Raw genomic sequence first — 12,010 nt, forward strand, 5'->3', positions numbered from 1 at the left:
TTCCATTTTTGCCTTGGGTATTACCAAATGTCCACCTTACAATCTGGAAACCTGAAGGAGAAAAAAAAAGGATTGGGAAAAGAACGCAAAAGGTCTCCGGAGAAATTATCCAGAAGGCCAATACTTTGGACCAGAGCTTTGAGAAGGACTAGGACAGTTCTTCCAAAGTGGGGGTGGGACAGTCAGGTCGTCCACCTAGAAGGATAGAGCGGCAGCCTTTGGCATTTTTGTTTGGTTTTTAAAAAGCTGTGGGTTGAGAACCGAGGTTTAGGATCCCCTTTGCCTAGAGAGCCGGGAGGCAAGCCCGGGGCTCTCTCTTCCCTCGGGCCTGGGTTCTCCGCCTGCCTGTAACCTACATTAGTTAGAGAGAGCAGCCTGGGCCCATCTGCCGGCCCCCGCCCCACTCCAGCCCGGCTCCCCCACGCCAACCCGCTCGTGCCAGATGGTAGTGGGGGCTGGGAGGGGTGGCCGTGCGTGGGGGAACCCCCCCTAGGTCCTCCTCATCACCTCCCTCCTCCCCCAACACACACAGTCCAATCTCCCTGGCTCCCTTTGCCTCTCACCACCTCCCCCTTTCCGCACCGCCCCCCCCCTCCGTGAGTCAAAAATCAGACCACGCTCACCGCGCAAGCAGCTGTTCAGCCCCGCGCGCCGCTTCCCCCCCTTCCCCTCCTCCCCCGGGTCCCCGCACCGCGTCCCCGCTCCCCCCGTGCCGATCTTATCGCCCAGCCAAAGCCATCAGCACGCGGGTGGAGCTGACAGCTGAAGCCACCCGGCCTTCTGCAGCTCTGGGCATTGCCGAGAGCACCCCGGCACTCCGGAGACCAAGGAACACCAGTCCTACAATCTCGCCAGGCTGCGCAGGATTCCGTGAAAGCAGTTGAGTAGGAGAGATTCAGAAGAGTGAGGCCGGGCGGCCTACGGGAGCTGGGTGCGTTTAGGGTGTAGGGCGTGGGAAGGTCTCTGTCCTCTGAGCCCCAGACCAGGCCTCGTGCCAGGTCTCAGTTTCCCACCTTTGACCCGAGGAAAAGGAGAGTCGGGTCCGTACCTCTTTGCCTATCAACCTTCTCATCGCTACCCTGTGTCTGTAGCCACCCTATGTCTCGGGCTGAGCGCCCCGCGGATTCAGTCCACAGGGCTGCATCTTCGCTTGTCTCTTGGAGCCCAGGGGCTGGAGCTGGGCCCAGGTGAGAGTTGCTGGGGGCAGAGGCCAGTCCCACCTCATTAACATACAGCTGAGGACGCGCCCCCTTTCCTCCTTCTCCCTACCCCAGATCCCCTCCCCCACCTTGGGGACCACGCGCCCCAGAGGCTGGCACGCGCCCGCTGAGGGCAGGCGGGGGGTAGGGGGCACGCGCAGAACATCCCCCTCCCCCACCTAGTCTGGATTAGTAATCAAAAGGTTAGCTTGCCTGAGGATCCTGCCACATATGGAGAGAGGGGAAGCTGGAAGCCTTTTCCTCTCTCCTCTACCCCCCCCCCTCCTGCCCCCGAATCCAGTTTCTAAGATTCCACTTCAAACCTCTGGAAAAGAGGTGAGGGTTGAGGTCTGACCTAGCTAAGTCACTGGTTTCGCTTTCCCGAAGTTTGTACTTCCTACCTGTGTAAGGGATGCAGGTGACCCATGGGCTGGGCGGGGACGTGCCGCCCACGGGGACTCCCCAGTCTCCGAGCCCCGTGGTCATCCGGGAACTCCCCTTCCCTCCCCTCTTTCCTTCTTCATCCTTTCCCCTCCCCAACCTATTTTATTTTTCTTTCCTCTTCCCCAGAAGAAGATAAAATTGGAAGCCTCCAGCCCTCAGCTCCACCGCTCTCTTACTCTCAGGCCACCTGGGTTTGGGGTGGGGGCGCAGGAGGGCGGGGGCTACGATGGCAGTGGCGGCAGGGGCGGGGGCTCGCTCTCGGAGGCGCTGGGCTCCGCTGTGAAGAGAGGCCGAGAGGGGAGGGGAGAGTGACCAACTGAGTCTGAGTGACAGGCCAGCGAGGATAAGCGCCAAGTATATATAAGGAGGGCTCTGGGGCGCGCAGGTTCCAGTCCCAGCGCTGCGCACAGACTAGGGAGCAGCTGGAGTAGGCGCTGCCTGTCCTCCTCCGACAGACTCCGAGGAGTTAATACGGGGCGCCCGCCCTCCCCAGGATTACACCCCCGCAAAGAGAACGCTTTCTTGTCCGCCCGCACCTGGATTACCTGACCTCCCTCTACCCCCGCCATCGCTGCGGTTTTAGGTTATAAGTGAGGAGCCAGGAGAATCAAGCAGCAAGGACGCACCCCTGAGCAGCCAAGTGTCGCCAGATAGCAGATCACCGACTGCCCGAAGGCAAGAAGACAGGCAGGAGAGCGGAGCTCCGCGGGATGGCAGCCGCCTCCGGGAAACTCTCCCACTGGGCGTTGCTGCTGCTGGCGGCGTTTTGGCAGCAGGTAAAGTCCTCCACTGGCCGGCCCCTCTCCGCCAGTCCTGGCCCCTGAGTTTATGGACTCGTTATCGACTGACCGTGCCTCTTTTTTCTCCTCCTCTCCTCCCCTCTGCTCTCCTCTCCTCTCCGCTTCTCCTTTCTCCTCTCCTCTCCTCTCCTCTCCTCTCCTCTCCTCTCCTCTCCTGTGCTTTTCTCTTCTCTCCTCTTCTCTCCTCTCCCTTCCTCTCCCTTTCCTTCTCTTCCCGTCCCGTCCCTCTGTAGCAGCGAGCAGCCGGTTCGGGCGTCTTTCAGCTCCAGCTTCGGGAATTTGCCAACGAGCAAGGAGTGCTGGCCAGCGGCCGGCCCTGCGAGCCCCACTGCCGGACCTTCTTCCGCATCTGCCTCAAGCATTTCCAGGCAGTTTTGTCGCCTGGGCCCTGCACCTTCGGCAACGTCTCCACACCGGTGCTGGGCACCAACTCCTTCGCCGTCGGAGAGGAGAGCCGTGGTGGTGGCCGAAACCCGCTCCAGCTGCCGTTTAACTTTACCTGGCCGGTGAGAACCCGCCCCCCGGAGGCGTCTTGGAAGCCTTGGGGGAGGTGTATCCTCTTTCTATTCCTAGATTTTTAAATCCCCGAACTCTCGAAGGGAGCGGGGAGGAGGAAAGATATGCGTTAGAGCTTGGAGCTTGGAGAAGAGGCGGCCTCTCTCCGCCGGCTTGCGTACTCCAGCAAACCCGTTATGTTGACCTGGGGCGCTGTAATTGTATCCCGCAATTAAGTTAATTAAACCGGCTGCCGCTCGGCAGCCTCCCCCTCTTACCCTCCTTCTTTGCTTCTCTCTCCTCGTCCCCCCTCCCTTTTTCGTAGGCAGCCCCGCTCCTCCCCTTCTCCTGGGCTCACTCAAAGCTCTCTTCTTTCCCCACCATTTCCCCAGGGCACCTTCTCGCTGATCATTGAGGCCTGGCACGCGCCGGGGGACAACCTGCCACCAGGTGAGAAGCAAGTTTTGAGGCCACTGGGAGGCGATATCTCTCAGCATACAGCTGGGGCGTGAAAGGGTTAACCGGCTTGGGGGGGGGGGTGAAACTAGTGGGATTTTTTTTTCTTTTTTAGTTGGGGGGGGCATCTACAAGAAGGTCGTAGGTGGTGTGAGCTATGCCTGTGCTGCTTCGACTGGGCTCAGAAGCTGCGCCCCTCACTGGCCGCTCTGATTCCGCCCGTTCCCTAATCTCTAGCACAATTGAGTTTCCTGCGGGTTATTTTTGGCGTGGGAACGTGGAGAGCATGGCGGTGAGAAAGGCCAGTGGTTGCCAGAGGCACTGACGGGCCCCTTCCTGTATTTTACACCTTTTGCGAATTCCGCTCTTTTGGAAAGGGAATAATGGCTTTGGGATGTTGTTCTGACACAGAGGAAAAGGATATTTCAGCAGCACAACAATTCTCACTTTGAAAAGGGGATAAAAAAACCCAACACCCTACTTTCTCCCCGCCTTTCCCATACAGAGCCAAGGGATAGAGCGCCCATGGGAGCTTGCTCTGCCCTACCCAGGAAGCATGGAAAACTATTTGCTTCTTTGATTTTAGCGAGTCTTTCCCTTTTATGTTATCCTTCCCTATGAAGAGAGAATCGTTTAATTTTTACTTATCTTACTGGGGATCCCTGGTAGCTTTGTCCATCTGTTGGAATAAGTAGCAATCTATGCTCTTCAGTTCTTACAGCTTCTCATTCACCCTCACTTGCCTACAGGAGAACAGTTATTTACCAGCCCCATAGGGCTGAAGGAAAAAGGCTCTTGGAGTCCATGGGTACAATGGAAATCTTGTAGAATGTTCCAATCTTACTAATCCTATTCTGTCTTTCAGAGGCCCTACCTACAGATACACTTATCAGCACGATGGCCATCCAAAGACCATTGACCGTGGGCAAGAACTGGTCCTCCGATGAGCAGAGTGGGCCCCTCACGAGACTCCGATACTCATATCGAGTCATCTGCAGTGACAACTACTATGGGGATAGCTGCTCTCGGCTCTGTAGAAGCAGAGATGATCACTTTGGACACTATGTGTGCCAGGCTGATGGCAGCCTCTCCTGTCTGCCAGGATGGACTGGAGAATACTGCGACCAGCGTAAGTATGGAGATCCCCTTTCATTTACAGATCTCAAGGTCCTGCTGAGGACAAAAGAGATATTATGGACCTCTTTGGTTTCTGACTTTCCTTCACTGACAATGTTGATCCTCTTGGAAAAGCCCCTCGGGCCTGGTCCTGTAGCCTACAGTCAATATAACACAAACTTTGGCATTTATATTGACCTCTTATGCCTTTGATTGAACTTTGACTAGAATTCTCTAGCTTTGACAATCTTTAGGACCCTAGACGAGTGATTTACCTACCTTAAGTATCCTGCTATCCCTCTCCCTCAAAGTCCTATTTCTCTGAGCCTCAGCTTATTTTTCCTACCCCATGTGATACTTGCCTTTTGAGGATCTTCCTGCATTAGCTGCTGGGGTCCTCAAGGTCAAGCATCAGACAGCTTGGATTTTGATGCCTACTTGTTGCCAAGACACATATTCATGTAGCCCTATCTTCTTTCCTCAGCCATCTGTCTGTCAGGCTGTACTGAGCAGAATGGTTATTGCAACAAACCCGGGGAATGCCTGTAAGTAATTTCAAAAGAAATTGTTTGGGGGTCGGTGGGCGGAATCCATGGTTACTGTTCACCATCGCTTCAATGTGTTTCACGAGTCTTCTTCATTCTCATTCCACAGTTGCCGACCAGGCTGGCAAGGTCGCCTGTGTGATAAGTGTATCCCCCATAATGGATGTCGACATGGTACCTGTACTATCCCTTGGCAGTGTACCTGTGATGAAGGCTGGGGTGGTCTCTTCTGTGATCAAGGTGGGTTCAAAAGAAGAGAAGAGGGTCTCTTAGAATGAGGGAGTTGAAGGTAGGGGAGAGGGAAGGGAAGCATGTGGGAAGTGTGTTTGCCGCATCCCTGGTTTGCTCCTATTCTGCATGGTTTCCAGATAGGCAAATTTATTTGGCTATCTCAGTTCTCAAAGGCCTCTCCAGCACAGCAAAAGATGTCTATTTTCACCATCATGGTGAATGTGTAGTGGACCTATGGGCTTGCAGTTGAGTGTACCCAGCTTATCTTTTAGGTCCTTGTGGATCTCAGTGGCTAGAGAAGGTGGGAAGCCAAATAGTTGTTGTTTTTTGGGGAGAAGAAGCTTGTAAATACCAAGGCAAGGCTGAGTAGGGAGGGGAGAGAGGGATCATGGTTCCTTTTTCTACCTGGGATAGTTATCTATTAACCCCCTAGGGTATTTGTTCACCTTGCCGTTGCTGTTTGTGTAATTCTCCCCTAACAGCTGTCTAGTAGGTGTGATCCCAAGACTCAGAAATTGGCTAACTGTAGGTGTTTCTAGAGCAGTGTACAAACATACTCTATTCACAAAAATACACAATCTTCTGTCTTCTATCTCTGTTTTCATCATACACTGAACTTTATTTCCCCCGGGATTATATCTTCAGTGGTCATTCAGGCGACCAATAAAGGGGGGACTCTTCACTCCTTCAGACTCTTAAAGGATTGTAGTACACAAGATACCTGTATTCATAGACATTGAACATGCAGGGAGAGGAAGTTCATTTTCCTCAGTCCAATTTATTTCCTCCTTAGTCACCCAGCCTTTAGGCAATTATCTTCATAAATTTAGGCTTCATAAGAACTGCTGTGCAATACTATAATGATAGCTAAGATGAAAGTGCTTATCCCAAGATATGTCTACCAGTAAAGGAGCTTTGTGTTTTGATGATGGTGATGTTAATAGCTAGCATTTATTTAGTATTTGAAAGTTTGCAAAATACTTTGCATATATTATTTCATTAGATGAACATATTTGAATATCTTCCTTCTGCTCTCATTCTCTGTCCTCGTTTGGCTGGATCTGTTATTTGCCTATCCTTCTCATACAAGGAAATCCAACAAAATCTAAAGTTCAGTAGGTATTGAAACCTTAGCATCCTTTAAAAAAAAGATAAGTGTCAAGCAATTTATATAAGTGATGGAAACATTACATTTATAGAGTCAAAGCCAAATTCAAAGTCCTTTCTGAGGACTTTAAGTGACTTTGCATTGAAAGACCTCTATTTAAGTTTGTTCCCCCCCAACTTCCTAATTCACTCAACCACTCCAATACTATTGCTTCTGCAGACCTGAACTACTGTACACACCATTCCCCCTGTCGTAATGGGGGCACATGCTCCAACAGTGGTCAGCGTGGCTACACATGCACTTGCCGGCCAGGCTTCACAGGTGTAGACTGTGAAGATGAGATTAGAGAGTGTGACAGCAATCCATGTCGCAATGGAGGAAGTTGCAAGGTGAGTATCTCTCTCTTTTCCTTCCCAGTTCTTACCCTCACAGCCCAATATGACCCAATGGGCCCAGGGAGGGAAGAGAAGAAAGAGCAGAAAAATGATTTTGTAGAACAGTCTACCTACCTAGGTGACAAGTAGGTCCTTGCTTCAGGAATGGGATTAGGGGTTCTGCTAGGAAAATTTGCTTCTTAGGGTCTATTCTGGCCCTTCCTGTTCCTCCCTTTCCTACTTCTCCAAGGCTAGTGTCTGACTCTGGCCACCTGGGCCTCCTCTTCCCCAGGATCAGGAAGATGGCTATCACTGCCTGTGCCCACCTAGCTACTACGGCCCTCATTGTGAGCACAGCATCCTGAGCTGCGCCGACTCACCCTGCTTCAATGGGGGCTCCTGTCGGGAGCAAGAGCATGGGGCCAGCTATGCCTGCGAGTGCCCCCCCAGCTTCACCGGTTCCAACTGCGAGAAGAAAGTGGACAGGTGCACCAGCAACCCTTGTGCCAACGGTGTGTCCCGTTTTCTCCTACCTGCCCACCTTGGGCCCTTCTGAGTCGCCCACTTTCTGAGGCCGCCTTCCATTACTCATCCAGGCCTGAGGCAGCATTTGGGTGGCAAAGCTGTGAACAGTAGAATTTTCTTTGTGACCAAGTAACAGAAGGGGTGGAAGTAGGGAAGGAGGATGGGTTTGGAGAGCTGAGCTAGTGAGGGGATGATTCGGTGAAGGTGATGGGTTCCATCTACGTTGGTAGTCAAAACCTTATTAAGATAGTGGTGGGAGAAGGGGATTTGGGTTGGACACATTCAAGAACTCTGATTTAGAAAGGAAATAATGTGAACTAAATTCAGGCCAATCTGATATTTGACAAGCTGAGAGGCTACAAGGCCAGCCCTTAGGAATTCCCTTCTGCTACAAGGACGGACCCTCTGGCTCCATTCCTGGGAAGAAGAGTTCTTCTTGCCTTCTTGCAAATCTCAAGCAAGGACTGACCCAAGTTTCTCTTTCATTTTCTTCCAGGGGCCCAGTGTCTAGAATGGGGTCCTACACGAGCTTGCCGCTGTCGTCCGGGATTCACCGGCCCCCACTGTGAGATCAACATCAACGACTGCGCACGAAATCCCTGTGCCCATGGGGGCACCTGCCATGACTTTGTGAATGCCTACGTCTGCACCTGTCCCCCTGGCTTCTCAGGACGGAACTGTGAGCTTCGGACAGTGGGCAACGCCTGTGTCTCTGGGCCGTGCCTGAATGGCGGCACCTGCTACAACGGCCTCTCCTCAGACAGTTTTGTCTGTAACTGCCCCTACGACTTCATGGGCAGTCGCTGTGAGTTCCTAGTCCATTCCCCAGCACAGGTGGTACAGCAATCTTCAAGTTTCCCTTGGGTGGCCGTCTCACTGGGCGTGGGACTGGTAGCCATCCTGGTGCTCTTGGGGATGGTGGCAGTAGCTGTGAGACAGCTTCGGCTTCGGCGGCCAGAGGCCAGCGGCAGGGAGGCGATGAACAACTTGTCAGACTTTCAGAAAGACAACCTCATTCCTGCCACCCAGCTAAAGAACACCAATCAGAAGAAGGAGCTGGAAGTGGACTGTGATGTGGACAAATCCAATTGCAGCAAGCAGCAGAAACACACGGACTACAATCTGGCCCCCGGACCTCTGGGGCGGGGGGTCACGCTGGGGAAGTATCCCCCTAATGACAAGAGTTTAGGGGAGAAGGCACCTCTACGACTACATAGGTGAGGGTTTGGAGTGGTCACAGGAAGGGGGTGGCTAAAATGGACTTTGGCTTCCAATGAGGGATTCTCATCTGTTCCTGTGCCTCTTGTTCCAGTTTTTTGCTTCTGCTGGGATAGAAAGAGAGCCAGTTTAATGTGAATTCAGGGTACTCTTGGGTCCTTCAGGAATAAGGTCCCTGGGAAGGAAAGTTGTCAGGATCCTGATTCCTTTTTTTGTTACCTCTACTGAGTGGCAACATGTAGTGAAGAGAACTAGCATCAAAGTTGCAAAGACTTTGGCTCAAACCACATCATAGCGACATACTGGCTATGTGACTAAGTTATATAATTTCTGTGCTCTAGTCCAGGGCTTCTTAAACTTTTTTCCACTCATAACTCTTTTTTGCCTAAGAAATCTTATGCACTTCTAGGTATATAGGTATATAAAGTATGTGTGCAAATCATTTGCCAATAATAAATCATCACTTCATGACCTCCACATAGTGTGAGGAATAGGACCCCATATGGAGTGCTAAGATGTAGTTTTAGAAACTGAATTCTAGGCACTCTCTAGGACTATATATTGCAGAGAAAATGTTGACCAACATTTATAGAGGGAATATCTTTAGCTAGAAGTCCCTTAGTCCAGTAAAATCATAGATCCAGTCCTTATCTTGCTTCCCTTCTCCAGCTTATCCTTGCTACTCATACTTGTGGTGGGAATTTTAGTCTTTTCAAAGGCCTAAGAGAATCTTTAGGCAGCTTTAGCGGGACAGTGAATCCAAGTACCTGGAGGCAATTCTCCAATTCTTTCTGAATTTTTCTTTTGGCCACACTGGGATTTCCTTGATTTTCAGCAGAGACACAGGATAGGTTGTAGACATCAGTCAGTTCTGTTTTTGTGCTATCTTGATTCTTACATCATCCTGCCTTGTGAGTCAGTACCCCTTTCTTTCCTCCTCTTTCCCCACTTCAGATTTTCACACTGCCTCTTATTCCCTACAGTGAAAAGCCAGAGTGTCGGATATCAGCAATATGTTCCCCTCGGGATTCCATGTACCAGTCAGTGTGTTTGATATCAGAAGAGAGAAATGAGTGTGTCATTGCCACAGAGGTGAGCCGGGGGTCTGGAATGTCATGGTGTGTGTGTGTGTGTGTGTGTGTGTGTGTGCGTGTGTGTGTATGTCTCCTTCCTTGTCCCCTTGGAACTAAAGAAAACTCAATTGACCTATCCTGATGGCTATGTTTATCTACCATAGCCTCCTGAATAGGGATAGATGTCAGAACTTAGCCCAGATAGGGAATAGTCAGCCACCAGCCTTGCTGGCCCCATACCTACTTGGTGTATGAAACAAGAGCTCTGGTGAAGCAGGGATGGGCCCCTTCCTCCTGTATGAGGACCGGGTTGGGCCAGTTGTGGCATTTGGCCAACAACCAGGCTCTGCTTCCCAGCTGCTAGTGGGTGAGGGAGACTGATCTCTCCTTCTCTTTCCATTCCTGTTTCCCCACCCCCACCCCTTTACTCCATCACCAGAGCCCACTGTCTTTATGGCCCTGGCCCCGCTTCCAACATAGGGGGTTCTCCTAAGTCTGCTAAGTGCAGCACTACAGGCTGTGCTATGTGGTAGAGGCAGCGGGGTTCAGAGAGGGATAATGAGGTTGTCTTTCTTTCTCCCTTCAATATAATAACTCACCCTGATTCCTTACCTGCCATTAACCTACCCGTTCAGGGAGAAGGTTTGAGGGCGTAGTGTGTTGGATTTGGTGTGAAGGTAAACCTGGATTCAAGTCCTATTTAGTAGCTATGTAACCCTGAACAAGTTAATTAAACTCTCTCATTTGTAAAAGGAGAGTATTGAAGTAGCTGGTTTCTATGGCTCCATCTTTAGATGTATCATCCTGTGACCCAGACTAACTTTTTCTTCCTTTCCACCCCCTTCTTGATTTCCCCTAGGTATAAAGCAGGAGCCTGGCCAGGATGTCCCGGCTTTGGCCCCAGTAGCTGGACCTCCCTACTGCATTGTTTACAATTGCGACCTGGATGGGGACGTTTTTATTATGCAACGTGCTGCTCTCAGGAGGAGGAGGGGACTGGGTGAACTGGACAGACTGTGAATTGACCAAGAGATGCAATATCCTTCTCTACTTTCTGGATGCCTTTGTTTGGAGTCCTTCAAGTGGGGCTGCCACAGGCTGAAAGGGAGATGGAGAAGAGAGCAGAAGAGATCTCAATCACCTCTGCCTGCTCAGCTAATAGCCGCCTTTGGTGGGGGCTTGGGCCGGGACTCAATCCTCCTCGGTGGTGACCTTTGGTGCTCCATGTTACAGAGGGCTGAAGTCCAAGCATCTCTGGCCTCCAACCAGCATCATCGGTGTTTTTCCTGAAGTGCCTCCAGCACCGGAACCTGAAGACTATGGCAACAGCTGGACAAAACTTCAAGGGGAGAGAGGGAAAGAGAAGGGGCAAGTTTTCTGGGAATGGTGATAGAACCTCAATAGTAGAGGAGTGAGGGGGTACCCCATTCAAGCTGGGGTATAGGCCTGAAGGGAGAGGAGAGCTCTCTGCCCTGTGCCTCCAAACTACTGCATGTGGGCCTTTATGTTTAAATTTTGTTTTTTCCCCCTTAATACCACCCCCGACCTCCTGCCTTAGTTTGTTGAGGGTTTAATTCCTATCTTCCTGTGCCCATTATGGGATCACTGGTAGTTAGGGGTAAAGAGAAAGAAGAGGGCATAATTTCCATCTCCCCTTCCCATGCGTCAATCAATCAGTTTCCGGCTTGCCTCATTGGTCCATGTGGCTATGGCACCAAGACACCAGCCTGAACAGATGAGACAAAGGGGCAGGGTTAGGATGCTGGCAAAACAGGATCTTGGTACCCTTGCCTTTGTGGGTTGTTAGTGGCTACAATCTCTTTCCTTGGCTGAGCAGTGTGGGTCAGGCCAAGTTCAGTTACCTAGAATTGGTAGTCCAGGGGTCCTGGACTTAAATTTTTTTTGGGGGGAAGGGAGTTTTGGCCAATAATATTGCAAACTCCTGAGGAGATCGGGGACAATGATGTCGACTAAATCCTCTTCCTTCCCTCTTCCTTATTTTTCCCCCCCAAAAAGCCTCTCAACCCACAACCATTTACACTGACAGGGGCCTGATACTGCTCTCACTGTTCACTACTGCCCCTTGGACCACTTTTGAAGCTGACTTTCAAAAATCAATAATATGAGGTTGTTTTGTTTTTTGTAGTTTTTATTTTTGGTTCTAGTATTTCAATAATTTAAGAATCAGAAGCACTGACCTTTCTACATTTTATAACATTATTTTGTATATAATGTGTATTTATAATCCTGAACAGAAATGTACAGAGGTTTATTACTTCTTGGGTCCTATCTTTGTGATGAGTTGGAATGTTTCCCAACCCCTACTACCCTTTTCCCACTTTGAACAATGCCAAGCCCTGCCTGCCAAGTAGTTGTTGTCTAGCTATATTTTCTATCTCCTGGAGTTGATCAAGCTCATGGGCGTA

General features: G+C 50.9%; 1 protein-coding gene across 2 annotated transcripts; it reads left to right on the forward strand.

Annotated features, from left to right (window-relative positions):
- The first annotated feature begins 2,032 nt into the window (after window positions 1-2,032).
- On the forward strand, window positions 2,033-12,010 carry DLL4 (delta like canonical Notch ligand 4). 2 transcript variants are annotated; one of them, XM_023500565.2, is made up of 11 exons: window positions 2,033-2,419; window positions 2,680-2,949; window positions 3,331-3,388; window positions 4,260-4,523; window positions 4,995-5,055; window positions 5,165-5,295; window positions 6,614-6,783; window positions 7,061-7,280; window positions 7,790-8,510; window positions 9,495-9,603; window positions 10,444-12,010. In XM_023500565.2, exons 1-11 carry the CDS (start codon window positions 2,354-2,356, stop codon window positions 10,447-10,449), a joined length of 2,076 nt encoding a protein of 691 aa, XP_023356333.1. In that variant the 5' UTR covers window positions 2,033-2,353; the 3' UTR covers window positions 10,450-12,010. The 2 variants fall into 2 exon arrangements, with proteins under 2 accessions (XP_023356333.1, XP_012401529.1); XM_012546075.3 differs by having other exon boundaries at window positions 2,034-2,419; window positions 2,677-2,949.

Source organism: Sarcophilus harrisii, chromosome 2, assembly GCF_902635505.1.
Source record: "Sarcophilus harrisii chromosome 2, mSarHar1.11, whole genome shotgun sequence".
NCBI lineage: Eukaryota > Metazoa > Chordata > Mammalia > Dasyuromorphia > Dasyuridae > Sarcophilus > Sarcophilus harrisii.

Excerpts from the sequence above, each read along its gene's own strand:
- DLL4 (XM_012546075.3), top strand. The coding sequence starts at position 2,354 with ATGGCAGCCGCCTCCGGGAAACTCTCCCACTGGGCGTTGCTGCTGCTG. Across the intron at positions 5,056-5,164 it reads AACAAACCCGGGGAATGCCT|TTGCCGACCAGGCTGGCAAG; the intron begins GTAAGTAATTTC and ends CTCATTCCACAG. Across the intron at positions 8,511-9,494 it reads GCACCTCTACGACTACATAG|TGAAAAGCCAGAGTGTCGGA; the intron begins GTGAGGGTTTGG and ends TATTCCCTACAG.